This window comes from Grus americana, chromosome 25 (genome assembly GCF_028858705.1).
Source record: "Grus americana isolate bGruAme1 chromosome 25, bGruAme1.mat, whole genome shotgun sequence".
NCBI classification, from domain to species: domain Eukaryota; kingdom Metazoa; phylum Chordata; class Aves; order Gruiformes; family Gruidae; genus Grus; species Grus americana.
This window is the reverse complement of record NC_072876.1, coordinates 1,077,490-1,105,270: the sequence shown is the minus strand read 5'-3', so window position 1 is coordinate 1,105,270 and position 27,781 is coordinate 1,077,490. Positions and strand designations below refer to the sequence as shown.

The 27,781-nt window shown below is 59.7% G+C and overlaps 1 protein-coding gene across 5 annotated transcripts in view; it reads left to right on the top strand.

Annotated features, from left to right (window-relative positions):
- Positions 1 to 27,781, top strand: part of NAV1 (neuron navigator 1) — a 77,214-nt gene that overhangs the window by 29,008 nt on the left and 20,425 nt on the right. For 4 of the 5 annotated variants that reach the window (XM_054803763.1, XM_054803764.1, XM_054803762.1 and 1 more), the window contains 2 exons: positions 16,070 to 16,172; positions 19,676 to 20,041. In XM_054803763.1, the coding sequence (XP_054659738.1) occupies positions 16,070 to 16,172; positions 19,676 to 20,041 (469 nt within the window). Of the gene's footprint in view, positions 1 to 16,069; positions 16,173 to 19,675; positions 20,042 to 26,649; positions 26,683 to 27,781 lie in introns of those variants that run through there. The other variant, XM_054803768.1, reaches the window with a different exon arrangement.

Genomic DNA, 27,781 nt, shown 5'->3' with positions numbered 1-27,781 from the left:
TTGGGATTTTAAAGCTGCTCTGAAAACTCTCTATAAGCAGAATTTGCATGGCAGCGTTGCTTGCAGTGGGAGGTCGCCTCCCATCAGTTAGCTTATTAGTCGTGGGGAAAGTACGGTAACCTGGGGGCAGGATTAAATCTCAGCTCAGCTGCTGTTTGCACTGCTGTGCGCTTCCTGGCCCTGCTTACTTTTGAAAGCGAATAGCAAGTAATAAATTTTCTGGGGTGATTTCCTTGGCAAATAGTCATTGTGCTAAAACTGGTGAAACTCTTGGGGTTCCTGAAAATCTCCCTGCCTTGAACAGGCTGCACGAGTGCTCGACAAATGTAACAGCACGCAAGGAGGAGAGAAACCCAGAGCTCCAATTCAAGAGTAAATTTGCAAAGCAGCTTTTCCAGCCTCGCATTCCCAAGTGGAGCGTGTTAAAGCGTACAACGCTGCTGTGCTGCTTTCCAAAACCAGCCGCTCCGCGCTGCAGCAGTGACCGGTGGGGTGAAGCCGCGCTCCCTTTGCTCTGCTCTCGGTTTGCTCATCGTTGCATTCAGGGGGCAGAGGTGCTGATTTGTTTTGTTGCTAAGATTCTCGTTCCCTTTGTAGGAATAAAGCAAATTCTGTTTGGTTGAGATTCTCTATAGCTTCAAAGACAAATCAAATCTGTGTTGCCAGCTTCTTTTTGTATTGCAAGAGATGCCTGTTTTCCATCCCAAACCATCCATGTTTTGCAGCTCAATAGCACATCCTAGACAATGGCTTTAGAAATCAGACGCCTGCATTTTGGACCCACAGTGCTGAGGCAACGCCAAGCGACACACGGGGTGCCAGAATTCATGCACATGGGGAGAGAGAAGGAGGAAGAAAAACTTGCTCTGATGGGGTGTTTCCAAGGAGATCATGGTAATGATCTTCCATTTCCATATAGCTTTTCATCCCCTTGCAGAGTGTTCTCGCTCGTAAGCAGACGTTACATGCATCCTGTTTGGAGAGCACAGCAGCTGTCCTTAAAATGCACATTGCAGTGGGGAAGCTCTGGTGCTGCGAAGCAGGATCAGCCTGGGGTGGGAGCAACCCCCCTGAAACTGCGGGGGCGCTCAGGGATGCAGGATGTCCCTGCCCCTTTGGCAGCACCCTGTGTTCGGCGTCTGCGGCCACTGGGCACGGCACACCGGTGTAGGGAGTGACCTTGGCACTGAGTAACAGTGTCTGGGTATGTCTCAATCCTTCCCCAAATCAGTGTCGCGTGTGGGACATGCCTCACATCAACCAGCGTCCAGCTCAGAGCTGCACTGTGGCCGGACACGCTCTGGCACTTGGCTCGTCAGAGCAAGAGCCCTGTTACGAGCTGGTCAGGTCTCTGCGGGCTCAGCTGAGAGCAGCAGCCAGGGTTATGGTCAGTGCTGGAGCAGGCTGCATCCCACGCCAACACGCAGGGTGGTTTTCCCGGCTCATCCGTCCCTTTTTCCTCAGTTGAGGCTGGCTGTCGTGCTGGGGGAGCCGCAGTAGCCCAGGGAGGATTGCAGGGCTCTGCAGAGGGTCAGCGAGACTGCGTCTGCTGCCGGGGGTGTGCAGGAGGTTGGTTAATATATGATATTCCCTCATCCTTCTGAGCACCTTTTGCTTTCCAAGAGGAGGAAGGAAAGTCTGGAGCGCTGCTTCTCCCCTGTGCGGAGATGGGTTTGCAAAAGCCACAGTTTCTTCCGCTTTTTTTTTTTTCTCTTCTTTTCTTCCTTCTTTTCCTGCCCTGGAATTTTTCCCTGGCTTGATGAATTTTTAAACAGAAACATGGTGAGGAGAGAACAGGAGAGAGAGGAAAACCCAGGAGAGGACATAGGGGAGAAAAGTCTGTTTTCAAAACCAGAGTGATTTCAAGTGGAAATGAAAGTTTAGGGTGTGTTTTTAATTTTAAAATTCCAGCTAATTTTAAGTCACTTTATTGACAGGAGAAAATACATTTCCTAATGCTCTTTTTAATAAACCCCAGTTTTACAAGTAAAAAAATGGTTGAAAAATACCATGGAAATATGGAAGTAAAAGGCAACTGCTGTGCCCTTTAATTCCTCCCTCATTATGAGGGGGGTCAGTGCTCCCTGGAGGTGGGGGGGCTGAGGCTGGGCGCAGGGACAGACTCCACCACACACACAGACGTCTCCAGGTGCTTGTCGGTCTGTCCGTGGGGGATGGCAGGGTTGGTCACCTGTACATGGTGGCTTTGCATGAGGGTGGATGTGGGCAGAAGTAGTTCCTTGCCCGTTTGAGCAGAGGCAGGGATTTGGGTGCAGCGGACCAGAATTCAGCCTAAATTGGAGCCCTCCAGCTCTTTGCTCTCCGGCTGGAGGACCGGCTGCTCAACGCTGAAGAAGGTGAAGGAGACAAGAGAGAGCACGGGGATGGAGAGGGGAGGTGGAGGCAGAGGCAGGCAGGGGGGCTGGCTTGCACAGCTGAGCATCACCAGGGAGCCCAAAATCTTATCACTGGGAGGGCTCGTCCTGCTCCATAAGTCAGGTTTATGCCTGGCGCTGCTGCCAGCACCTCTGTACTGCTGACCTACAAAAGTCACCTGGAGAGTTTGAATTAGCGATGTAGCTGTGAGATACTGTGGGCACCTTTCTGCGCCGTGCTTCGTCCCCTGCAGAAACTTTCCCCAACGTGTCCCACTGTCGCCGAGGCAAGAGCAGAGCGCCCGTGTTGGAGGCAGGCTGCTCTTACTGCTCGTGCTTGGGTTGGGCTGGTTTCTCATGGCCATCAGCTTGGCAGGTAGATTGAGTGTTGTTAGAAAATCAGCTTAAATCTGTTGCCTTTAAATTTTGCAGAGTAGAGAGATCTTCTAGCAGATCTCATTGTATTTCATACTAGAGCAGAAAAAGAAACATTTTATGGTAATTTTTTTCAATGACTTTCCAATTTTTTTTTCTTGGTAAACTGTCTGCAATCACTTACAGTGTTCCTGAAGGGATTAATTACTCGCTGGAGCTCATTGTGTGTATTTCACATTCAGAACTGTTGGATGTGATGCCTGGCTTGGATCGAGTGAGGGGTCACATGGCGTTTCTTTCTTCATCCTTTTTCCCCTGTTCTGTTTTATCTGTCAGGCTCCTGGTGTGAGCACTCCCAGTCACATATTCGGTGGTCGCTTGGTCGGTACGCTGCACGTGATCACAACTGACTTCCCTGCTCCACGCTCCTTTGTCAGGGGGAAGCACAGCCAGCAGAAGACAAATCGCTTCCTTGTTTGAGTGACTTTTGGCTGATGCTTTCCCCCAAGCTGTAGTATTGGCTCGGCTTTTCCTTCAGCGGTTGTGGCTCTGGGCTGTGCGTTGTCAGTGCTTGGACAGGCCCCTGGAGCAAATCTGGGGAGAAGAGCTCAAAGCACATTGCAACACTGCTTCCCACGGTGGAGCGGGCTTGTCCAGTGCAGGCAACCATTGTGTGGAGGTGGGACATCTTAGAGGGGATAAATCCTGGCTGCAGCGCTGCCAGAGAGCCCACCACACCGTCCTTGGAGGGTCACGTTCCCGGGAGGGCGCTGCCTGCGGGACAGCCGTGCGCTTGGCGCTTCAGCAGCACTGGGAATGGCATTGTCTCCAACTCGGCGGGGAGGATCCCAAATTGTCCAAGCTGGAGCATGTAATTCAGCGTGCTCTTGGCACGCTTAAACGGTCCCTGCAGCAGGCAGGGGACGGGGCTTGTCGCTGCGTGGGGGTCTGGAGGCGAGCGGCTGATCTCCTGTTTAATGTCCGAGCAAGCCGATGTGCCCAGGGGCTTGTAGCTGCTGTTGCTCCATGTCAGTCAGTCCTTCGTGTTGGCTGGTGCCTGGCGAGGGTGGCCACTGGAGCTGGCACACAGTGGAGAGTCTGGAGGCTCCACTGAAATCCCTCCACTCAGTGCCGATGCCTTTTTCAGAGTGTTTTCCGCCCTGCCCATCCCTGGCACCACCAAGCCTGCAGTAAAACTTGGACTTATGGGGTGGAACAGCAGTTCCTTCCATTGAATCCTAAAGCGTGTCAGAGTCCTCGCTGTAACGCAGGTGATGGATTTGAGGTGAAGAGCACTCTTCCTCCATGCCATCCCTCAGCCCCACTGGGGTGCCTGCGCAGGAGTGCTGTGGGCTGTGGGGTCCCAGGGAGGAGAGCAGGGACCAAGTGGCAGCTCCCACAGTGGTGGCACAGAGCTTTCTGGTCCCAAGCGTCCCTGTCCCTCCCATAACACATCCAGATTTCCTGAAGGAGACAGGATCATCCTTCTCTGCAAATCACCTTTAGTGAGAAAAATGCAATTGCTGATCAAGAAAACCTTTTCCCAGTGGTGGGGACCCACTAAGGGCGCTGCAAGATGTGGAGCAGGTCTGGAAGCAGCCGGAGGATAGTGCAGGTCCTGCAACTGAGCACACCTACCCTTGCCCCTGCACTCCCGACGGAACCATCAGGGCTAAGAACAGACAATTAATTCATACGCATCCCTCTCCCTGTGAAGGGTGCTCGAGGCACTGCTCAGCAATTAAAATAAGTTCATAATAATAGTGCCGACAGATCAGCAGCGTGGACTCTGGAGCTGGTGGAGGATTTGGCGGTGCTGAGGATGGATGGGGGAGACCGGTGCTGCCGACTTCCTTGGTGGAGACCCAGCATCTCCCCAGCATGGGGAAGTGGGGCAATGCTGCGAGGCGGCAGGATGAAACCCTGGGTGTTATTGCAGTCGCTGTGCCTGTGCTGCAGGAGGAGCAGAGTGGAGGGGGCCACAGGATGGGGAGAGGCACATGGGACTGGCACTGCTCCTGGCTCTGGTGGGGGGAAGGCACCTTCCTGAGCCACATTTGGAGGAGCGGGTGACAAGGCTGGCAGAGGTAATGGCAGTGCTCACAGGGTGGGGAGCGTGCTGCTGGGTGGGGCGGGGGCACGATGCTCTGCCCATCTTTACCACAGCGGGGGTGGCCCTGGGGGAGCTGGCATAGCAGGCAGGAGTGTTCACCTGCACTAATTTGGGTCACCCTAGGCTCTCCACTGCGTTACCGAGATGCCTCGTCCCACTTCTGGGCAGGGATCCAGGTGCTGCTGGTTCCTGTTGGCTGCACTGGGGACCTGGGTGATAAATGCAGGATATCGGTGTGTGACTGTCAGAGCCACGGTGCCCTCTTCAAGCAAATCTCCTGCTGCTCACTGCGCATGGCTTCATCTTTGGGAGAGCATAGTGGGTTTGCTTTGGGGTGAATGTCACCTGGGCAGCTGATGGGGCAGACTGAAGGGACCCCAAAATGTGTGATGTGTGTATCAGTCCTCAGCCTCACCCAGGCTGCTATTGCAGATCTTGCTGTGATTTTCAGGGGGTGAATCTTGCCCTGGTGCCTAGTAGGACCAGCACCCCCTGGCACCGCTCCAGCTGGCAGCACTCACCCACCCAACTGCGGGGGGACCGCAGGTGGAGGGAGACCCTGGGCCTTGCGGGATCCTGCTGATCGTATGTGCAGCGGACTTGTTTCCGGCTCTCCACAGGCTGCTGCACCCGGTGCCAGAGTGAATTTGGCACCTGGCCCTCCTGCGAGGCTGGGGCGGGGGGAGAAGAAAGGCTGAGCCCTGCCTGCTGCCCGCGCTGCAGGCAGGAGATTCAATTACCCCCGCGCTCGCACAATGGCCGTTTATCTCCGGGAGCAAAACCCTGGTAACCGTCAGGGCAGAGCGTGAAGGGCTGATTAGAGGGTGTGCAGGAAGGGCGCTGGGGTCGCGTGCAGGCACTTCCCTTCCCATTTCCAGGGTTTTCCATGGTAATGGCTCCTATTTGGCTCTGTTGTTAGAACGTCACTCACACGCGGCTCGAACGACATCTGTCAAAACATGTCGTCCCCCCCCCCCCGTCCTTGGGGCTCCTCGGGAAGAGGGATCCGTTGGCCCCATAATGAGCCTGACATCAATTAATCATCAGCCTTAAAAATTAGCATCGTGGCAGTACATGTTGGAGGGAAACGATTCCCCAGATGGAAGCAAAAATAGCCTGAGTTATCTCCCTCCTCCCGTGGGAGGTGGCAACAATAGATCCACTAACGATCCTGGAGCTCGTTTAAGCTGGGGAGCCCCCCGGGGCTGGGGGAGCCCAAGGTGCATTGCCTCCTGCCCTGGCTCATGTCTCAAGGTGCTTTTAGGGGGGACCACCTCATGCAATGGCTGATGACCTTCCCCAGGGTCTGATGCTGGACCCTCATGGGCTGGTGTCCCCTGGGCTTTGCAGAGAGCCCAGGGTGGGCTCACAAGCACCGAGCCCCTTCCTGAGGCTGAGGGTTTGGAGGAGAGCAGCACCGCGGGGGTCTTGTTCTTCTGGAGCTCATCTCCAGGCAGTGCGGCTGGGCCAGGATGGGGGGTTCAGCTGGTGCCTCAAGGATGTGGCCTGCTCTGGGTAGGCTGTCCCTCGCCCATCTCCAGGGTGGCGGCTCTGAGGAGCACCGGTGCCCATGGCAGCGTGGAGAGTGCCTTGCCAGCTCCGATATTCAGGAGCTCAGCTCTGGAGGTCTCCAGAGACCCTCTGTCTAGGATGTGACTTGGGCACCTTCCCTGGAGATTCACGATGCCCTGGTCTTTGTGCGTGTGCCACGCTGGGATTTTCCATGCTTGGAGCTGCTCTCCCTCACTTTCAGGCAAGTTGCAACCCAAGTGAGCAGCTCTGCCGCCCGTAGCCTCCTGCAGCTTCAGTTTCCCAGTCCCATTACTCAGCGAGGTGAAGAGCTGCTGCCTTCCTCCAGCACTGGCTGCGTTTTGGGTCCATCTTGGTGGCTCTGATAAGCAGCTCAGCGCAGAGCAGCTTTGCGGGCTGCGGCTGGTGGGGGAGCCAGGGAGGACATTTTGCATTCTTGCTGGAGATGCACGAGGGCTCTTTGGCTGATCTGGTGACAGACAGACAGACCAAGTGTCTACCAGAGCCCAGCTGAGGCCGGGGAGAATTGTGTTTGCAACGCATTGCTCTGCACAAAGCTCGCAGTCACAAGGCGAGGGGGACAAAAGACTCCCTGTTCGCTCCGTCCCAGTGGGTGCAATTCCAACAGTTAAAAAGCAAATGTGAGTTGTTTGTCTCTGTGAATATAAAGCTTCCCCAAGCATGGCTGTATTCTGGCTGGGAATGGGGAGTTTGGCTCCGCTAATGACTGTTCTCCTTGCAAAAACGGAGGCAACTCGAGCCAAGAGCTGCCCGGCCGGGCCCTTCCCCACCAGCCCTGATACGGGGACGTGGGCTGAAGAAGGGACGGGCTCCTGGGTCTGATAAAAGCCCTTTCAGCCAGGCCTGGGTGCCCGACGGAGAGCAGGGGGAGTGATGAGCATGGGGACCTCTGCCTGCTGCACTGCCGGGGGTGACTGCCATCTGTGAGCATCCTGCCAGTGTCCAGGACCTTCTCCCGTGCCCAAGGGATTCGATGTCCTCAGGAAAAAGGAGCCCCAGGCAGGGCAGACTGGCTCCCTTGAGTCGTCAGCGCTGTTGATTTGGGGCATCTGACGACAAGTTTGAGGGCTGCTGTTGCGGATCGGGGAGCTCTTGAGTCATGTCACTCCTTACCTGTCTTTGGGTGGCTGCCCTGCGTGTGGGAAGGCCCCTGAATTCCCACAGCACTGGGTTTTCATCTGAGTGAAATAAAATCCCAGTCCAACTGGAGAAGGAAGGGGACGGGTGCGTGTGGTTGGGGGTGCAGTGGTGCAGGGCGTTGTACTAGCAATGTGCCCGGTCCCAGGCAGCCCGGTTGTGCCGGGGAAGGGTGGCAGGCAGCTGTGAAGCTGCTGCAGGACCTGGACCCAAGCACAAGTCTGGGGGGAATGACTGCAAACCACGTGCTGCAGCCGAGCTCAGGGCATGGGCACCTCCACACCATCTACGTGGAGGATCCTCAGCAATAACGGGGCCGTTGAGACGGCGCCAGCACCCGATGTGGAACAAGCGCTGTCTGTGGCTGGCTGTGTGTGGCTCCCTGAGGCACGTGGTGCTTAACCCCCACATTCGTGGCAGCCGAGCTGGGCCAAGCACAGCCTGTGGGCATCTCCACCCTTGCCCAAGGGTCTCCCTCCTCCCTGGCTGCTTCTGCATTTGCCCCATGCTCCCTCGGCTCGCTCACCCTCTGGGCCACGGGGGCTTTGGAAGAGGGTTGTGCGCAGCGGGGGAGGGTGGTTATGGGAGGAAGGACATCGGCCGTGTGCCCTCCGTCATGCTGTGTGATCCCTGCTTGGTCCTCAAGACGCAGCCAGAAGCGGGGGCAGGATTCCCCCCACTCTCATGTCCCCCTCCTGCTTCAGGCAAAGCCTGGAGTGGGGGGTGGCGATGTGCCCAGATGTGGGCACATCTGGAGGGCACCAAAGCAGTTAAGTGAAGGGCTGATTTGTGCTATAGAAACCCGCAGTTCCTTCCTTTGATCCTCTGAATCAGCCCATTGCCTCCATCATATAAAGCCCCATTTATCTCTGCTCTTCCCAGTAAGTTTGAAGGCGGTCGCGGCTCGTGGCTCCTCAGCAGCAGTGAGCTTGCCTGGCTTTCTCTTCCGCTGAAGCAGAATCAGGTGAAATCTCTATGGCAACTAGCAGATGACAGCGAGTCTTGTTGCCTTGGAAATGAGGCAAGGAAAAAAAAAAACCCACCCAAAAAAGAGCCATCTGGAATTTTGAATTTCCACAATGTCCGACCCGCGTCTGGTGACGTGTGGGGAGCGTGAACCCGCTGCCGCCGGCTGCTCTGGGGCCTCTGAGCCAGGGCCCGTTTGCACCTTCTGCCTTGTCATGGGTTTTTTGTGGGGTTTTATTTTGCTTTTCCCCCCCTTTTCTGCTTTTTTTTTGTTTGTGTGTGTGTGTGTGTGCAGGGTCCACAGCATCCCCTTGAATGTCTGCTGGTGGCTGCATTAAAGGTGTTCTGTGCAGAGCATTGGGGTGCCTGAAATCCCCAGGCTGGGCGCAGCTGTGCCACATTGCTGGCCAGCACGGCGCTGGCACACCCTGGTAATGCCACCTCCCGGGGGGACAGCAAACTCCGGGGGGAAAACTGTGTCACAGAGCGCTGCATGACCGGCCTGACCCCGCTGTGCAAGGGCCCCAGCTTAGGACAGACCCCAGGTGCAGTGACTGCTAGTGATGCCGTCTCCATGCGCCTGAGGCCAGGGGGCTGTTAACCGGGACGTTAGCGTCACCGTGCGTTTCTGCTACCATGTGTGCCAGTCTCCAGAGGCTCAGGGCAAACTTTGGTGCATGAATCTGGCCCATCCACCCACCATCTGTGACGCCCCTCCTTCCCAAACTGTGCCGGCCTTTCCTCTAGGTTATTTAGGAGACCCGCCGTGCTGGGCATGGGGACGGGGATGCTCCCGGTTCCTCCAGTGCTTTGCAGGAGCAGCTTTGGAGGCAGCTGTGCTGCAGGGGTGTGTGGTGCCACGTGCAGGACCAGGGTCTGCCCCGACACGGGGGATTTCGGGTGCTCCTGGCTCATCAGTGCAGGGAGAGGGAGGTGGCGCGGAGGTGGGATGCACGGGGTGTTGAGCAGCTAGAGGCTCTTGCTGCTGAAAAAGGAGCTGTAATTTGGATGCGCAGGTGGGGTGGTTTGGGGCCAAGCGCAGCATCCATTGAAAGAATAACCCGCAAATGGGCTGGAGGCCCGGTTTGGATCTCTCCAGCGGGTTCATTTGGAAACTTGTGTATGGGAGAGACCCAATTAACTAGATTTATGGCTGCTCTAGCCTGAGAAAGTCTGAATCCCTTTTAAAAGCTTGGCTCGCTGGAGCCAGACGGGGTCCAGGCTCCAGGTCTCTCAGCCCTGCCCTTGTTACGAGCAGTGATTCGCAAGGCTTAGCAGCAGCGATCACCCCAGAAGTGCTGATTCGGCTGAAGTCCCAGCCTGTCACCACTGTGCTGCTGCCAATTTTCTGGTTGCGCCTGCCCGTGGGGAGCTGATGGCCCCCATGCATGGTGCGGGGCTGCCCCAGCCTGCGCTGGCTGCAATGATGGGGACGGCTGCGTTGATGAGGATGGCGGGTGCAGGCAGGGGAAGGGGCCTCCTTCCCCACTGCAACCACCTTTGGAGCCTCCTGCAGAGCCATGCTGTTTTGCAGAAGGGTCCAGCAAGGTGTGAGACACAGGGTGGCCATGCCAAAGTGGGGTCCTGCCACTGCTTCTCTCACTGTGTCCCTGCAGGGCCCGGTGCTCCTGGGGGGGGCTTGGACCACGTGTGGCACATGCTGTCCCCACCAGTGCTGCCCACTGTAACCCCATTGCCTCTCCCAACGTTTGCTGCTTGGCCTTTCCTCCCTCTGCCAAGAGCGAGCGCAGGACGCGCTGGGCTGCGTCCAGTCTCCTCCCCGCAGCCTGCACAGGGCTACGTGCGGGGCAGCAGCAAGCAGGGAGCCCAGTCTGCCCTGGCAGGAGTCAGGGATGGGGACCTACCCTCAGGGATCTGCAGCATCCCCTGCATGTCCCCAGTGCCCATTGGCGGGAGGCTGTGTCTCTGCGTCCCCGGGGAACAGAGCCTCCAGCTCCACCAGCCCTGGGGGCTGCAGCCTTCACCGGGGAACGGTGGTCATGCTTCTCCCCGTCGGTCTGCTTGGGGTGTTTGGGAGGCATGGGTCGGCTGTCCGTGTACGCAGGTACCCTGCATGCAGGGGTTGCAGGGATGGGTCAGGCCGGAAAACAAGGCCAATGGTGGAAGCCAACACTACGGACCTGGCCGTCACCCCAGAGAGTCCTGTTAACGATCTCTGCTGCTCATTTAGCCTGTTTGGTAGCTGTTGGGGGGGAAGAAGAATTAATTAAGCCACGGGGAGAAGGATTGCAGGTTGTGACCATCCCCCTGCCCAGCCGTCCAGGAATGTGAATCAGAGCTGGATGTAAGAAATGCAAGATAAAGCCATTTTACTCCATATGGAAAGACTCTGCTGTCGGCGCGCCAAGACGCCGGTAACTGAATTGCACGCTGCGGGGTGCAAGCTGGGAACCCGGGGGCTCGTCACCGGGCTCGGGGTCTTGGGTCTTCCTCGAGGCTGGCAGCCCAACTGTGGTGGGCTCTGGGTGTTGGAGCAGAGGGTTTGCAAGGAAAATACCAGCTAAATGATGCCTGGGCTGGTTCATTCATAAATGCAGCTGGGAGCTCGGGCTAAGGCAACGTGGTGGGAGAAGCGCGTATCTGTTCAAGGGTTTGTGGAGCTGGGGAGCTCGGCTGGGCTGGAGGAGTCTCACAGCCTCAGGAGAATGGGTTTTTTTTCAGAGTTTATTAGTGTATTTTTCAATGCACTGGAAGGAATTGAGCAACCAGTTAAAAATGTTTCATGGCCTGGGGAAATTCATTGCAGCTACTGTGTATTAGGGGCCCACAGTAATGACTCAGAAACACCACAGGGCCTTTTATAGCAAATTCCCGCTTGCCACTAAAATCTTTATTGGGTCGCCAGGAGAAGGTCTGAGTCTGATCTTCTGAAATGGGATGGGTTGGGTCGTGGGGGGCAAGAAAACGCATGTGTGAGTGCCATGCTTGTGCCGAGCGTATGAACACACAGGCAGACAGTGCATCCATGCGAGCCCAGCATGCTTGTGCCAGTGTTGGTGTCGGCTGCTGCCATCCTCGTGCCTGCACATGTACACACGGGCACATGTGCAAGGTCACAGGCACAGGCGTGCACATGCACACACGCACCTTTCTGCAGGCGGAGGGGTTTTGCTACCATGTGGCCCGCACCTGAACATATGCATGATGCAAACAAGCGCTCGGACAGCACACACACACATGCGGTTTCTGTGCCAAGGCACATGGGGCACACGTGTCCTGTGGACGCGGCTCTGCCTGGCCCCAGCAGGAGCTGTTGGCCACATGCTCCTTTGAAATGAGCTGTCACGAGCCATTTGGAGTTGATGATTTCCTCATTCCTTGACGTACTTGGCCACGTCGGCAGTGCCTGGCTGTGGGGATGCGGCAGCGTCCTGTCGTGCCAGCAGAGGAGCTGCCACCACTCGCTCTTGGAGGTGATGGGAAGGGCTGGACAAGGGCACAACCTGGAGCTCCCCGGTCTCCTCCTGCCCTGATCCTGCAGTGCACGGTGCGGTCAGACCCATGGCACACAGCACCTTGCCCTAAGCCAGCCATTCAGGGCATGGCTCTCTCCTTCCTCCTCCTCCTCCTCCTCTTCCTCCTCCTCGGCTGCCTTCAACCACACATCCTGCCTCACCGATGCTCCTTCTCTCGGCGATGGTACCTGCTGCTTCCCTGGTTGTGCAGGGCAGGAGATGGGGGCGATGGGCAGCACGTGGGTTGGGGCTGGACACCAGTGGGTCAAGGTCCGTTGTCGTGTGGCAGGCAGCACTGCCTGGTGTTTGACACAGAGGCAGGCGATGGAGGCTGTGCAGGAGAGTGCTCGCAGATGATGGGGTGGTCGGGGGTGGGCTAGGACTTCCTGCCTCAGTTTCCCCGTGTGCGAAGCAGAGCTGTATTGTGTTTGCTGATGTTGAAGAGAGCACTGAGCTCAGTTAAGAAACGAGCAGCAGCGTGGGCTGGGGGAGGCCAGGAGAGCTGCCCAAGCATGGCGGCAGGCAAGGGCAGGTTAAACCCAGCCTGGCACAGGGGAGAATGACTCAGGCCGCAGGGCCTGGTGGTCTCCCTGCGCAGGGCTTGGGGAAAGTGGCTGCATCTCGGGGCTGCCCTCCTCTGCATGGCTGGGCTGGGGGAGCACAGGGCTGGACCCGGCACCTCCTTCCTTCCATGACAGCAGGATGGAGCCAGCAAGAATGGCAGGGAGCTGCGAACGGGGCTGCAAGCCAGCCTAGAGCTGGGGTGGAGGGGATGGCTGGTCCCCAAGCCTGCAGCCCCAGCAAAGTGGGGAACACTGAGGGACATGTCCCAGCCGTTGCTGCCGGGAAAATGAGCCTGGCCAAAGCAGGGTGTCCGACTGACCCCACCGCAGCACGGGCTGAGCCGTCCCTGCTGCTCCCCACTCCGGCAGCTGGAAACATCTGGCTGCGGGAAGCTTGCTAAATCAATGCGGGGAGGAATCCAGAGCGCTCCTGCCTTTCCCACACTCCAGCCTCTCCCAGTGGCTCTGGTTTCAGCTCGGCTCTGGCATGCTGTGACTCAGCCAGCCCTGAGACAGCCCCCGGCCCCTCGCTGCACCTGGAAAACAGGCTGCGGGGAGCCTGGTGTCACCACCCCGGCCTGGCACAGCAGGGACAGGCAGTGGCACTTCAGCGCTGGCGGCAGTGTGGCCGGCAGGACACGTGCCAGAGGTGGGCGTGCAGCTACTCAAGTCCCAGTTTGGCTCTTTCCCAGATGAGACCTGCTGCTTTTCCTGGGGCATCTCCAGTGGTTAGAGTGGCCTGGACTGTCACCCAAAAACTGGGGGTCAAGGGAGGAAACCATGCTGGGCATGGGTGGCCAATGGTGCTGCAGGTGAAGCTGGGTATGGGGGTCAGTGCCATCGCCCTGAAACACTGGGGCTGAAGCACCCTCCGGCCCTTCACCAGGCACCTGAGCCCTTGGACGCTTCTTCTTACGTTGGGTGCCCTGGGGGTCCTTGTTGCAGGGGGTATGAGCAGCAGCGGCAGTGGCACCCATGCGCAAGCCCCTCTCTTGGTGCAGCTGGGGGCACAGTGAGTGCGTGACCCGGCCCCACCGCTCCTTGGGATGAGGGTGGTGTGGCAGCCCTGCCGGCAGCAGTGCCAGGCCCAAGCACTGGCTTCGTGCCCGGGGGAATGGCTGCGGGTGGCCGCAGGGGAGGCAGCCGGGGTGTTTTTGGGGAGGGAGCTGTGGCCGGGAGGAACACACTGCCGAGCTGGCAGTGTGGTGGGAGCTGCTGGTGGCACCAGGGAACAGCGGTGGCTTTTCCATGCCATCCTGCTCCACCCTGCCCCAGCCCACAGGTATGTGTGTGCTGCCTTCTACAGCTGTGGGAGCAGGGCTCAGGGTGGACGGCACCCACCGAATGTGGCCAGGGTAGAGGAGCTGAGGGTGCTGAGTCCTTCCCTGCATGGACCCACCTGGGGACACTGGTGGGCATTTTATTGCTCTTCCCTAAGGTTCGGATGTGCCTCCCCTCCAAAGTCTTCCATTGCCCTGCTGACTGCATGTGTGGCAGTGGTGGACCTGGCCTCAGGTTTCTGCCCTGCCATTTCAAGCCTGAAAACCTGTCTTTCCAGGCAGCCCGAGGGCAGGACCTGGCAGCTTTGAGGTGCCCTTGATCTGCCAAGATGGCCCTTTCTCCTGCCCCACCAGAGGGGCGCAGAGTCCCCTTGTCCCCATCTGCAGAGCAGGGTGGGCGCTGGCCTCTGCCACCAAGGTCCGTTCGAATCTCCTCTGCTCCCTGGCTCCGTGTGTGCAGCCCCCTCTGCTCCATCCCTCCGTCCCTCTGCCCTTGCTGCCTGCACATCACCATCCTCATCCCTGCTTCCCAGCCCACCCGTGATCCCGCTGCAGCTCTGGACCACCGGTCAGAGACTCTGGGGCAGACCCTCCTTGATGGCACAGTGCCTTTGATTAACTTCTCCAATGTGCACAGGCCACAGTGAAGATTAAATAACAAGTTCATGGCTTGCCTCCTGCTAAGCCTTGTTCTGGGAGCTGGACCAGGGCAGTCAGACACACGTGGGGCTGGGCATCCTCCTCATGCAGTGGTGTGTGCCTGCCGCGTTGGGTGCCCTGTGGGCTCACCAGCCCTGCTTACCCTCGTCTACAACTGGCTTTAACCTGCTTGATTTAACCTGTCTCATCGGGGCTGTTACCGCTTGTCACCACCTTCCAGGGTCACGCGTAAATCGGAGCCGCTTCACCAGTTTGAGGTGCTCCTGCACGGGCCGGTGAGTGAGCAGAGTCAGGGAACAGAGCAGCATCACCCATGGGTGCTGCCTGTGGTGTGTCGGGCAGCACGATTGGTGTGTGACAGGGACAAGGAGATGTGAGCCCTGCTCGTGTGCCATGCGCGTGGCCGTGCCGTTGCAGGGAGCCTGCCGGGGCGTGTGCCGGTGGTGTCCCTTTGGTCCCTGCGTCGCTGCAGCTTACATGGTGCTGCTGCAAATCCCGAAGCACTGGTTGCCACGTTACATTAGGAGGAGCCACATCCAGCGTCCCTGGCGCCCACTGTCACTGCGGTTCAATGGCAAGCTGCAGCTGAAAGGCTTGAAATCGGGGATCAAAGCGGCGGTGGCACGGCTGTTAGCTGCCGGGGGTGGACATCAGGGGTGTGGGGGCTGGAGCCGAGCTCGGCAGCGCTGCCAGGGCTATGCCAGGAGTGACGCTCCTCCTCTGTGTGTGTGTGGGGGTATGTGTGCACACACGTGTGTGGGTGTCTCTGGGGGTGTGTGTGCACACGCATGTGTGTGCATTTATGTGCAGGTGTGTATGCACATGTATGCGCATGTGCATGCATGTATACACATGTGTGTGCACAAGTGGTTGTGGTGCAGGTACATGTGTGTGCACACGTGCAGGTTGGGGGTGCATTTGTGCATGTGGTGCATTTGTGCATGTGGGTGTGCACACCTGGAGAAGCCCCAGGGCAGCTGGAGCTCGGGGGTTTCCAGCCATGGGCCGTGCCCATGGGGGGCTTGGTCCTACCAGCTGCTCCAGCCCCCAGCAGAAGCAGCCACCTCTCCCCAGGCACGAGGCAGGAGTTGCACAGCTTGCACTGCTCCCTGACATCTCCTCGGCTGCTGCTGGCTGCGTGCTGGGTGGTGCTGCTGCAGTGCCTGAGTCTCCAGGCCAGAGCACCCCCCTGGGCCTGGGGGATGCAGGTTTGAGGATGTTCTTCCAGGATGGCTTCTCCTGCGTGGTCCCATGGAGCAGGATCATGGTGCTTTGGGGCCACCTGACTGTACCTGGCCTCTTGTCCTGTGGCCCCACTTGGTTGCCCCCAGCTCATCCTTTCTGGATCAGACATCCCCATCCCAGCTGCAGCACCCTTGGGGGTGGCATTTTGTGGTGGTGCAGCGCCAGCCCGGTGCCAGCCCTGCCCTGTCCCCTCCCAGCAGGCAGAGCAAGAGCTGGGGGGCACAGCCATGGGCAGAGGGGTGTGGGAAGGGGCTGGTGGGTACAACCGCAGGCAGAGAAGCACAGGAGCCATTCATCCCTGTAAAGCCACCACCTTGTCTCTCCGCAGACCCCGAGTCCCAGAGGAAGAGGACAGTGCAGAATGTGCTGGACCTTCGTCAGAACTTGGAGGAGACCATGTCCAGCCTGAGGGGCTCTCAGGTGTCTCACAGGTGAGGCCCCAACACCAGAACCCCCCCACCCCTTCCCCACAACCAGTGTCCTTCCTGGGGCAGTCAGGGAGGCTGGGGTGGCCGGGAAGCGGCTCTGCTCCAGGTGAGGGCCATGTGGGTGGGAGGGAGCTGGCCCCGTGGCCTGGGGACTCTGTGCATGGGGGCTTGGAGAGATGCCCCCAAATCTGTAGGGTGTCGTGCGTGGGGCTGCGGCAGAGCCCTGTCCCTGGCAGCACTCTGGGCCCAACACTGCCTTGTGTGCTCTGGGGCGGTGGGGATGGGTGGTGGTGGCACTGAGGGGCCAGTTGCCCCCAGACGCCAGGCAGGGGGTGAGGTCTGGTCCCGGTGGTTGGGTGTCCCTGTATGGACAGGTGACAGTATCCTCTGTGCCCGCCCGGGTTTGGACCAGAGCCTCCATCTCCCTTTGTGACTCAGTTTCTCTACTCTATCTAGAGGTGATGATGGAGAAACCCTCAGACAGAGCTGACCAAATGCCCAGCAGTCCACAGGCAGAGGTGGGGTACCCTGCCCAGACTGGGGCTGGTAGCACCCCAGGGCTGTGGCTGTGGGGACAGCGGGGCTGGGGACAGGTGGTGAACCAGAGCAGAGCGTCTGCCTGTGTTCAGAGCTCTCTCTGACACATGCTTGGGACTCCCTGTGCCCCGTGGGTCTCTCGCTTGAGACCACTACAGGGTTACTGCTCTTCTCTGGACGTGCTCAGGGTCTGCACGGCAGCTCCTGCCTGGCTCCCTGTCGGGGCTGAAGGGCCCGGACCCTGCCAGCGGTGGGCCGGGGCAGCGGGTGGGGAGGGGGCATCTCCCCAGGGCACCCTCCACCCTACTGGTGCAGCCGCCTTACCAAGCCTGGGCTTTGCAGAGAGGCTGTGTCGCTGTCAGCGAATGGGGAAAGCTGAGGATGCAGCGAACATCTTTCTCCTGGTGTTTGTTGCCACCTCGTGGTCTCCCTCGATCCTCATTTTTGTATTGGAAGGGGCAAAAAGCAGCAGCTTCCTCCCTCCCCCTTCACCCACCACTCATCATTACAGACCTTCCCTGTGTCGCCCCTTGATCAGCTTTGTCCAGGAGGAAGCAGCCCACTTGATTTAGCTCTTCTTAACCCAGAAGCTCGTCTAGACCTTGCTCATCCCTGCTGCACTTTCTGGATCTTTTCTGAACCAGAGGCAGCAGAGCGCTGGGGCAGTGGGATTTGCATGGGGTCCCAGCGATATTCCCTGAGCTGGCCATTTCCTGGAATTATCCATTACAGCTCTGCCATCCCTTTGCTCAGCACAGGAGCTGGTTCATAGCCTGGCGCTGCTCCTGCCGAGTCAGGGCTGCTTTGTGTTCACTTTGCGTTCACTTCACGTTTGCTTTGCATTCACTTTGCATTCATCTGTGTCAAACTTCACCCACCGCCTTCTCGCCCCAGCGCTCAGCTCCTTTGCAAATCCTCTGTCAACTCTGGTCTTAGGGAAATAGGGCGAGGATATTAAGGGTGATTAAAGTAGTGTTGCTGGTGGGTTTTTGAGTCTTTGCTATCACTTCATCTTCTTGATGAGTTATAAGTACATCGCAGGGTGGAGGCCTCAGCCAGATCCTTGCGACAGAGAAAAACAACTATCAATAGCCCAGGGATGCCTACCTCTGTGTTCTGTCCCGTAAGCGGTTCTTAAATACGTGAGGATCTTCCCTCTAATCCCATGGCAGCTGAGTTTATTTGGAAGCTTAATCTGCCTTTGGTGAGGGCGCTCATTCCCCACCTCCTGGTAGCCCTCAGCAGCCTCGGCAGCATGCTCACTGCATCCCTCCAGGAGCTCCACCGCAGTCATGAGCCGGATTTTCCTTTACCAAAGCTGTGTCAGCTCTTCCCCGGTATGTTGTAATTACACACGTACCCACTAATTCTGCTCTCAGGAACTCTTCCTACAAGCATGTCCGATACAGATGTCATCTATGGTCCTCTGGATGTGCCCCGCATCGCCAGTGTCCCTGTAGCTGCTTTGGGCTCTCTCTTTATTCCTTCCACAAACTATTCCTTGAATTTTTCTTGTTCTCCTTGATGTATTCTTCCATCAGCGGCTGGGGGCTCAGCTTTTGCTGTTTCCTTGCTAGGACACAACTTTGTTCCTGAAAGACGCCATCGTACTTCTGGCAGCCGTTGCACCCAGCTGCAGGGCTGCACGAGCTTCCTCGGGGGCTTGCCTTAGTCCTGCCTGGAGACACGGTTTGCATCTGCTCCGAGCTGCCAGCAGAACATCCTTAAATAGCCTTTGTGCTGCTGACAAAAACTGAACCCTTTTAGCTGCCCTTTTTAGTTCCACTTTAACAAACTTCTTAGTTTTTTTATGTAGTTCCCTGTTTTAAATTCAGTACTGCAGCCGGGGTTTGGCTTTTAGTGCTCCTGCAGGAACGTTTAATCCAAGCTAGGGAATAGCTTGCTGATAGTAATGTTTGGAGCCAAGAAGAGGGCTGTGGGTTCCCAAGTAGCTGCTCCAAGAAGTAATCATTTTTGGTGTCTAAATTTAGTCTCAGCATCACTCCCCGACATGTCGTTTGCCCAAAATACACCCCGAGGGGTGCAGGGAGTAACTGAACTCCCCGTTCCTGATGCGCTTGTGGGCTCTGGGCTGGCTGGAGAGCAGCATGCTTGCGGGCAGCCCCGTGGGGCCGGGCAGCCCTGTCTCAGGGTGTCCCTTCCTGCCCAGACGTGGAGGTTCACTCTGCAGGGGTTTGGCGTGGGATGCTGATGCAGGGACCTGGTCCCTGGCTTGCCCCTTGGCATCCTTTTGCTCACAGCCTCCGCTCCCTGGCATGGCCCGCTGCCACGTCTCCGGGTATCGGTGTGCCACCACCCCAATTCGTCCTGTCCTGGGTCTGGGGTGATACCGGGATCCAGACGTTGAAATGCTGGGGGGGAAATGGCTGAGAAAGAGCAGCCCAGGTGAGCACGTCTGGGCTTCCCGCTAAAGGCTCCCTATTACTGGGGTTCAGCACAACTTGGGTTGGGGTGAGGGTGGTTTCCAGAGAGGCACAGACCCCTCTCCCACCGCCTGTTTGCAGCCAGCCCTGGTGGCACCCCTAGCCCCTGCACCGAGGTGACCAGATTGGGCCGTGCAGGGATCATTGCCTCGCTGGGGTGGTTGGGGCTGTAGGGAGGCACAGACCTCCCCATCACACCCCACGTCCTGCTCCACAGGCCCTGCCTGGAAACAGGTGCCACAAGACACCCATGGGTGCAGGTGGTGTGGATGTCCCAGTGGGTTCTGGAGCGTGGGACACTGTGCTGGCACCAGGCAGAACAGGAGGGGACATGCCCTGCCAGCTGAGATGGAGAGGGTCCAGGACAGACAGCATTCCTACACCCACACTCCTGGGAGCCTCTGGCCTTGCCTGGCTGCCTCAAAATGTGCAGTTTTGTTTTCTGAGCACTTGCAGCCCTGGTTTGGGGGGGTGAGGCGGGGCACAGACCACCACCCTAATCCTCCCTGCACCCTGTCCTCGCAGCTCCCTGGAGATGACCTGCTACGACAGCGATGAAGCCAACCCTCGAAGCGTCTCCAGCCTGTCCAACCGCTCCTCCCCACTGTCCTGGCGCTACGGGCAGTCAAGCCCGCGCCTGCAGGCAGGGGATGCGCCATCGGTCGGGGGGACCTGCCGCTCTGAGGGCACCCCTAGCTGGTACATGCATGGCGAACGGGCGCACTACTCGCACACCATGCCCATGCGCAGCCCCAGCAAGCTGAGCCACATCTCCCGCCTGGAGCTGGTCGAGGCGCTGGACACCGATGACGTGGAGCTGAAGTCAGGCTACATGAGTGACAGTGATCTGATGGGGAAGACCCTGACAGAGGATGACGATATCACCACAGGGTAAGTGCCCGCTCCGGGGCTGTCCTGGAGGTTTCACCACCTCCTGTTTGGCGGAGGGGCACTGGGTGCAGCAGGGATGAACGGAGGAGCGTGTAGATCATGGCTGATCTGGCAGTGTGTATCGTGTCCCCGCATCTCAGGAGATGCTTTCCCACTGGCCAGGCAGCGTAGCCCTTGCAGCGCTGGTGACGCTGGGCCAGCCAGGGTTGCTCGGGGACAGTGAGCCCCCAAGCTGAGAGGCACGTGGTGTGTGGCTGTGGGAGCCCTGTGCCAGAGCCCTGCCAGGGTAAATACTGCTGCTTTCAGAAGCACTCTCCCAGTTTACACCAGCAGGTCTGAGCTGCTGTCTCTGACGCTGGCACTGCAGGGATGTCCTCTGTCGAGCCAGGAGTGCTGGTGGGCCGTGATGGGACAGGCTGGGTCAGGTCTCAGCATCCCAGCGAGAACCGGGCACCAAGGTCTCATTGCCAATGGTCGGCACTGTGGTGGAGCAGGGTGCACTGCTGAGGAGGGTCCCCTCCTTTTGGGATCCCTGTTGGCTTCTGTCCCTCCCTCCGTTCGCAGGGCCAAGGCCATCTTCTCCTGCTGGGTGGGCACAACTCAGCGCACCCAGGGTTCGCATTTTCTTTCCAGACATGTCCAGCTCCTGCTGCGCTGTTGAGGTGCCCCCAGCTCTGGCGAGGGTCCAGCATGTTGGAGGTTTCCTGTTTCAATGCAGGAGAAAATAAATAACTCCGGCATTTGAGTTGTCCCAGAGCAGGAGGAGGTATTTGGCCTCCTGACAGTACTGCTCCAGCCCTCCTGGGTTGGCCATAGTCACGTCAGCTCATTGCAGGACAGAGCACAGCCCATGGTTTCACACCCATCCTGGGGGCTAGCACTCCCCAGACATGGCCCAGAGGCACATGTTATGGTTGTGGAGGACACACCACGGGGTGCCTGTGCTGGCCTCCGACCCTGCAGTCCTCCAGCTCAGGGGCAAGAGTGTCTGTGGTGCCACAGGCATCAGACCTGTCCTCCCCACGGGCACGTGGGGTGGCCTTGGGGGGCTGCCCCATGCTTGTGAGCAGGGGTGCCTTGTGCTGGCTCAGCGTGGATCCTCCTGGGGACCGTAACCCATCACTTGGCAGCCGGAGGTGGTATGTCACCATCTTCTGCCACTGGCCACCAGACTGTGGGGCCTGATGGGCGATGGGGTGGCTTTGGGGTACCCTGGATGGCGGGGGCCACAGCGGGTCTGGCTGTAGGGGGTGAAGGGCTCCCCTGCTCCCTGTCTTCCTCCTATCTTGTCTTGGAGCCACTCATGCAGGCAGATAACCTTGGGGTGTCCTTGGCTGTGAAGGCAGTGCTGGGAGGGGGTGAGCCTGAGCATTGCTTGGTCTCCATCAGCGGGCAGAGTGCGGGCAGGGTCAGCCCCAGCGGGACCCCCCATGGCCTCAGCCCTGCACACTGCCCTGGGTGGGATCCGCTTCTCCCCGGAAGGGCCAAGCTTTGGGGAAGGAGCCCTGTGCAGCCGAGCTTCCTGTGAGGTCCTGGCAAACCACAGTGCCCCAGTGCAGGTGATGCTTTCAGCGCCATGGCGAGCTGGGCCAGCACTGCCACAGCCAGGTGCCACAGTCCCTGTTCCTGCACAGGGTCCCCAGCATGATGCGCTGGATGCACCCTGAGGGCAATCCCCTGCTGGTGGGTGCAGAGAGGGGCTGGGTGCCCTGTGCTGGGTGCCCTGTGCTGGGTATCCCGTGCTAGGTACCCGTCCCCAGGGATGGGTGCAGGAGGGCAGCTGGGGCAGCACAGGACCCTCTTATCTGCAGGGACATGTCCTGGGGATTGGCCACATCACTGGGCTGTTGCTGGTGCACAATGTGCGGTGACCTAGTCACAGCTCTGTGGCCCCACAGCAGGGCTCGGGGGGTCCCCCAGAGCAGGCAGCATGACAGGGCCTCTGTCCCCAGGGGATGTCCCTGGCTGGGTGCTGGGGATGCTGGGTGCAGAGCCAGAGCAGGGGAGCAGGGGCATCCCCTCCTCCCCAGGGACGGCCGGGGCGAGGAGCCGCCTTGCCGGCCAGGAGCACTCATCCAGCGCGGCCCCTCATCCAGCATCCTCGGCTGGCTCTGACCTAGAAAGCCAATACCGCCCCAGGCCCCGTCTCCCCGTGCTGCTAATGCACCAGGCAGGAGCTGAGCGCCGCAGATGGGGCCATCAGCCCCCAAGCCCGGGCTGCCGGGCCAGCGCCTCCCTGCACCGCGCCGGCGTGCACCCGGGCTTGTAGGGCAGTAGGTCAGAGCCAGCTCGGAGGACGCAGTGGCACATCCCCTCGGAGACGTGCAGGGCCGTGGGATGGGAACCAGCATCCCTGTGGCTCACTGGGGAAGCAGCCTGGAAGGAGAGAGGGCCGAGGTAGGTGAGGCACGGCTGGCGCACGGGGACTGTCTGCGGAGGTATCGGGGTGAATCTGGCAGGGTGGTGGTTGGGCTGAGCCCAGCTGAGAAGGTGGTGGGGGTCCCAGGACCCAGCTCAGAGAGGGGGTGGGATGATCAGATCTGGCAGTGAGAGCAGGGATCGGCTGGGGACACCCCAGCACTCAGAAGTGTTTCTGTATCAGCCGAATGTGCCGGTATCCTGGCTCCTTGCCCAGCCGTGCCTGCCTGCCTGCACCCGCCAGGCCGGCACTTGCAGCTTCCCTCCACCAGCAACATGCTGCTGGTTTTGGGGGGTGGAAAGCACTGGCTTTGCCCTCCCTGTTTGGCAGCGAGGCACTTCTTCTGTTCCCAGTGTCACTGTATCCTCCTTGGGCTCCACAGCAGGGCAGCCCTTGGCTGGCAGGGACCCGGCACAGCCCGGGCTGGGAGCAGTCCTGCCGGGATGCAGCCATGCCGCTGCTGGCACCATGGTGTCTGAAGGTCCTGGCACAGGCAATGAGCTCTGGTTAACACAGCAGCGTTCACTGGGATGGTGCTGCTCTCCTGCCTCATCCTGCCTGTCCTTGGGGCCTGGGCAGGGGACAGCACCAACCCCTGGGCTGTTTCCCTGGCACTGAAAAATCTTCGCTCTCTTCCTTGGCCACTGTCAACTCAGGTTCCTACCCGCCATCACTCAGCATGCTGCTCGCTGTTCCCTGCCCCTGATGCCAGTCCCTGGAGTGGTACAGTGCCACTGGTGATCAGTTTCCCACCCTGGCCGGGCAGGGGACGTTTCCCGGACCCTGGAGGTTACCCCTCCAACGTCACCCCACTGGGAGGTCTGCCAACGTGTGGCCACCCACTGCCAAGGGACCTCTGCAGCTGTACAGCCACAGCGCAGCACTGGGGCTGTGATGCAGCAGCGTGGGCGCCTTCGTGTGCAGACCTGTGCGTGAATCAGGCAGCGTCAGAGGAGGCGGAGAGCACCCGAGCGGGGATGTTCAAGCCAGGTTTTGCCTGGTTTCGTCCCAGCCACGTCCTGCATGTCCAAGCGCTGCCACCTCCTCCATGTGGAGCTGCTGTTCCCCGGCCGTGTACTGCGGCTGCATGTTGGTGAGTCTCCTACCATGCTGTGTGTGCTCGGGGACCTGATGTGAACAGCTCTGGAGGGTCCTGGGTGCTGGCGCAGGAACGGGTGAGCGTACATCACCCCCGGATGTTCCCTGGGGCCATCTGGGATGCAGTGAGGAGTGAGCAGGGTGCTGCGAGGCTTTGCGGTGGTTGGGAGCTGGTGGGGTGTGCTGGCTCCTACCCCCGAGCCCTGCCTGCCTGGGGTCATGGGGCTTCCCTCCTCCCACGCAGGACAGGATTCTGGGCTGAGAGCATGACAATAGTGTTGTCTCGTCCCTGCTTTGTCCCGCTTTGCCACGTCTCCTGGACTTAGAGAGCACCCTGCATGATGTTATCCTTTCTGCCACCCTCCTTTTGCCAGAGCCTTCATCAGCCAGCCTGTTCCCCACCACTTCCCCACAAACGGTGATGCTGCTGTGAGGGCACTGGGGTGCTCTGGATGTCCCCAGAGGGGTCCGTCAGGCCACCATGCCCAGTGCCACGGGCTCAGCAGGGTCTGAGCACCTCCCCGTGGTGCGCCTCATGCTGCAGGGCAGTGCAGGGCACCAGGTAGGGGTTGAAGGGACCTGCTGTGTTGCCTTGGCTGTGCCTCAGTTTCCCTCAGTCCACCCTGCTGGCTGTGAGTGGGTTGGGGCAGGGTGTACCAGGGTTGTGGCAGGGCAGAGCCGCTCTTGGTGGGGTTTGTGGGGTGCAGAGGAGGAGGAGCACCTCTCCCTGGCTCTGGTACGCATGGTTACCTATGGGGATGCGAAACCTCAGCTCAGCCGTGTGCCCTGAGTGGTGCTGGTGGGATGGGCAGCTGCCCAGATGAGGTCCCCAGGGACAAATTGGGACAAGCTGGCTCCATCCTTGGAGCTGCTCAAATACCTCACAGCGGCAGCCTCCCTGTGGGGATGCCCAGGCTGGGCTCATCCTGCCCCTCTGACAGAGCACAGGTGCTGCCGGGCCTGATCCTGCCATCCCCAAGCACAGGGCTGGGAGAGTGGGGAGGGGGTGAGCGGGGCTTGCTGCTGAGTCAGCACCTTCTCGCTGCAGTGGCTGCGGGAGCACTGATGATCTGTGTGCGCTGCGGGGCCCCAGGCATGCAGGTGTTGCTCCGGAGTCGATCCCCGAGGCTGTGCATGTCCCATGGGACATTCAATGCCTGGGGAAGTCCTCGTGCGACCCTGGGACCACTGTGATTTGGGGGTGTCTTTTTGGGCCTCGTTTTTTTGTTGGGGGTGGAAAGAGAGGTAGCATTGCATCCCACCGTGGTGGTGGCAGCATCTGCACCCCTGTGAGCTGGGTACAGCCCTGGTTCCATTCATGCCCATGAAATGGAGCCGTGGCAGTAGCCTTTGGCATCAGGACCATGAGGTACCCCGTGGCTTGAGGATCGGCGTGTGTGTCCAGCTTATGGTACACCCCGGGCGCTGTCCCAGGCCACCGCGATGGTGCTGATGGCAGCCAGGTGCTGCAGAGCCTACAGTCCCCTCCAGCAGGGCTGGGGGCTACCAGCAGCATCCCCCCCTGGGAGGGATGCTCTCGAGCTGGCACCCGCTGTGCTCCCCCTGGCCTGGCTCCGGCTTCCTCACAGCTACTTGAGCTCGGCACAGCCCGGAGGCGGGAGCAGATGTTTGGCTCGGCTCCCCCAGAGCGGCAGGGGAGCAGCCGCCCTCCTATCCGGCTCCGAGCGGGATTGGTGCTGGCGCTCTGCTCCCTTCCCTCAAACGCCCCTTGCTTGGTGTTGGCCGGTCCGACCTGACCCCTCGCCACTGTCCCGGCGAGCCCGTGAAGTCATTTCTCGGCGGGGACGTCCCGCAGGGCATGACCGTGGCCCCACACGTGGCCCGGCGTGTGTGCGGGGCCCCAGCCCAGCTGGCTGGGGGGGCAGCGGGGGAGCGGCTGGGGAAGTGGTGTTGGATAAATATTTGCTGCGCTGTGCCGCGTGCCGGGGCTCGGCGAGGTTCCTCCCTCTGGCTGGGAACGGGGGACAGTCCCAGAAAGGGGCCCCAAAACCCCGCTGGGCACCGCCACCATCGAAGCACCCTTCCCCTGCTCGGCGTTCCGGCTGGCTCCTTATTTTGGGGTTTGGCTCAAGGCACCCAGTGCCGACCCCTGACGGAGGGGCTGCCCAGGCCGGGCTGCTGCAGCAGCAGCCACACGGGGTGCGTTTTGGGAAGGGGATCCCAGGGTTGTGAAGCTTGGGGGGTGCAGGGCAGCTGGGGGTCAGCGCACACACAGGATTTGGGAAGCTCCTGGCCTCTGCGGCTCGTTGGTGGGGCTGGGTGCGGACACAGACCAGAGCTGAGCCCAGGGCTGGACCTCACATGCCCACACGCCCCAGGGAGAGCTGCTCGAGGGGATCTGTCCTCCAAACCTGGCTGCCCACCCGCTTGCTGCCTGCAGAGCTCAAGACCTGGCTTTGCCACTTGCCACATGCCACCCTGCTGCCTGTGAAGGGGCCTGGCTGCTGCAGGCGGAGGTGTCCGAGGCCACTGGCTTCTCCAGACAACAGGAAAATTAGGAATTTCGCAAGCAGGCTGAGTCACATCGCTCCCCCACCCTGGTGCTGCCCTGGGACTCTCCGACTGCTGCACGCAGCCGCTGCAGCCCGCCATGCTGCCGCGGTGGCCCTGAGCAAGGCTTCGTGTGTCACCCTTCCCTAAACAACTGGAGATCCCCGCACAGGGACACACTTCCTCTGGGGTTTCCGCAGCTCAGGAGAGGTCAGAGGGGTGAGCCCGTGTTGTTCCCCCCACAGCGGGGCCGGCTGAGCTCAGCAGCCCCGCTGACATGGCGGCCAGGCGTGTGGTTTGGGTCCGTGGCTGATCTCATTGCTGCAGGCGGGCGAGTGCTGACTGACACCCCCACGACATTGGCCTCGCTGCCTCGGGGAAATCGTACCCTGCCATTACTGCGGTCGGCAGTGCAGAGCTGAAGTGAAGGCGCAGACCGGCCATGGGTCCCCCCTCACAGGGGCCACGCACACTCTGGGTTCCTGTGGGGGGAGTCCCCTGCACCGCTCAGGGATCTGGGGGGCCAGGGACCAGAGGCAGTGCTGCCTGGAGGACAAGGGGACTAGACCGACTGCTGGGATGTGATGCTGATCCTCTTTTCCTCACCTGCTGGGTGAGCTCGGGCAAGTCAGACCCCCTTCCCTGCCTCAGTTTTCCCATCTGCAAGGTCTCAGCAGCCCCCTGGTCCTCTGAGCACGGCTTCAGGGAAGAGTGCCAGATCCTGGTACCCGAAATGCAAGTGTGAGACACCCAGGGTAAGGGTAGCCTGGCCCATGGCAGGGGCTGGCACTATCTGGGGATATACCTGGAGGTTTGGGGGGAGCCTGGAGGGTTCACAGGAGTTTAGGAGGGTCTGGGGAGAACTTAGAGGAATCTGGGGGGTCCTAAGTGAGTCTGCAGGGTTGTCAGGGAATATTGAGGGGGCTTGGGGCTGTCAAAGGGTCAGGGGGGGTGTGCAGGGGGCTGTGGGGATCCTAAGGGAGTCTGGGATGTCGTGATGCCCTGAGGCCATTCCTGAGGTGGATGTGAGGGGAAAGCAGAGCCACCCCTGCCCGCACCCATGCCTGTGGGGAGTCCCCAACTCCCCCAGTTGTGATTTATGAAGCTAATTGTTTTTTCTGCCCCATTAAACGGAGGAGAAAGGAGGGACACAAGAGCCCTGGCTGTGCCTGCACCTTCCTCGCTGGTCCTGCCAGAGCAGGATGAGGCTGTGATGGGGGACGCCAATGGCACGTCCACAGAGCTCCCTTGGTGCCAGCGACCCACAGATGTGGGGTGTGGAGACCCCCTAGTGCAAGCCCCATACTTCCTTCCCTGCAGCGACCACGGCAGAGCAGGAGGGAAGGGTCAGGGCTGACCAAGAGGGGCTCGCTTTAATTCAAGGTGGACTTCAGCTGGGCGGCAGGGATTCGGCAGCACCAGCCTGGCAAGGACATGAGTGCCGGGCGCTCGCACCGATGCCAGCAGGTCTGTCTGCCATGCGGGCAAGCGTCTGTGCCAGTGCGAGACAGGTGAAGCAGGGGGACTTCGAACCCTCCAACAGCAGCTGATGCTGAGAAACAGGCTGGGGGTGCTCCTCTGCAAAGGGGTCTGTGCTGGTGCCGGTGAGGCTGCTGTGGACAGCGATTCTCTGCCATCATCTCGCACCAGACTCCTGGCTCTGACGGTGTGAAAGCCACCTTTCCTGGTGGCTGTTGTGCCAGGTTGTGCCG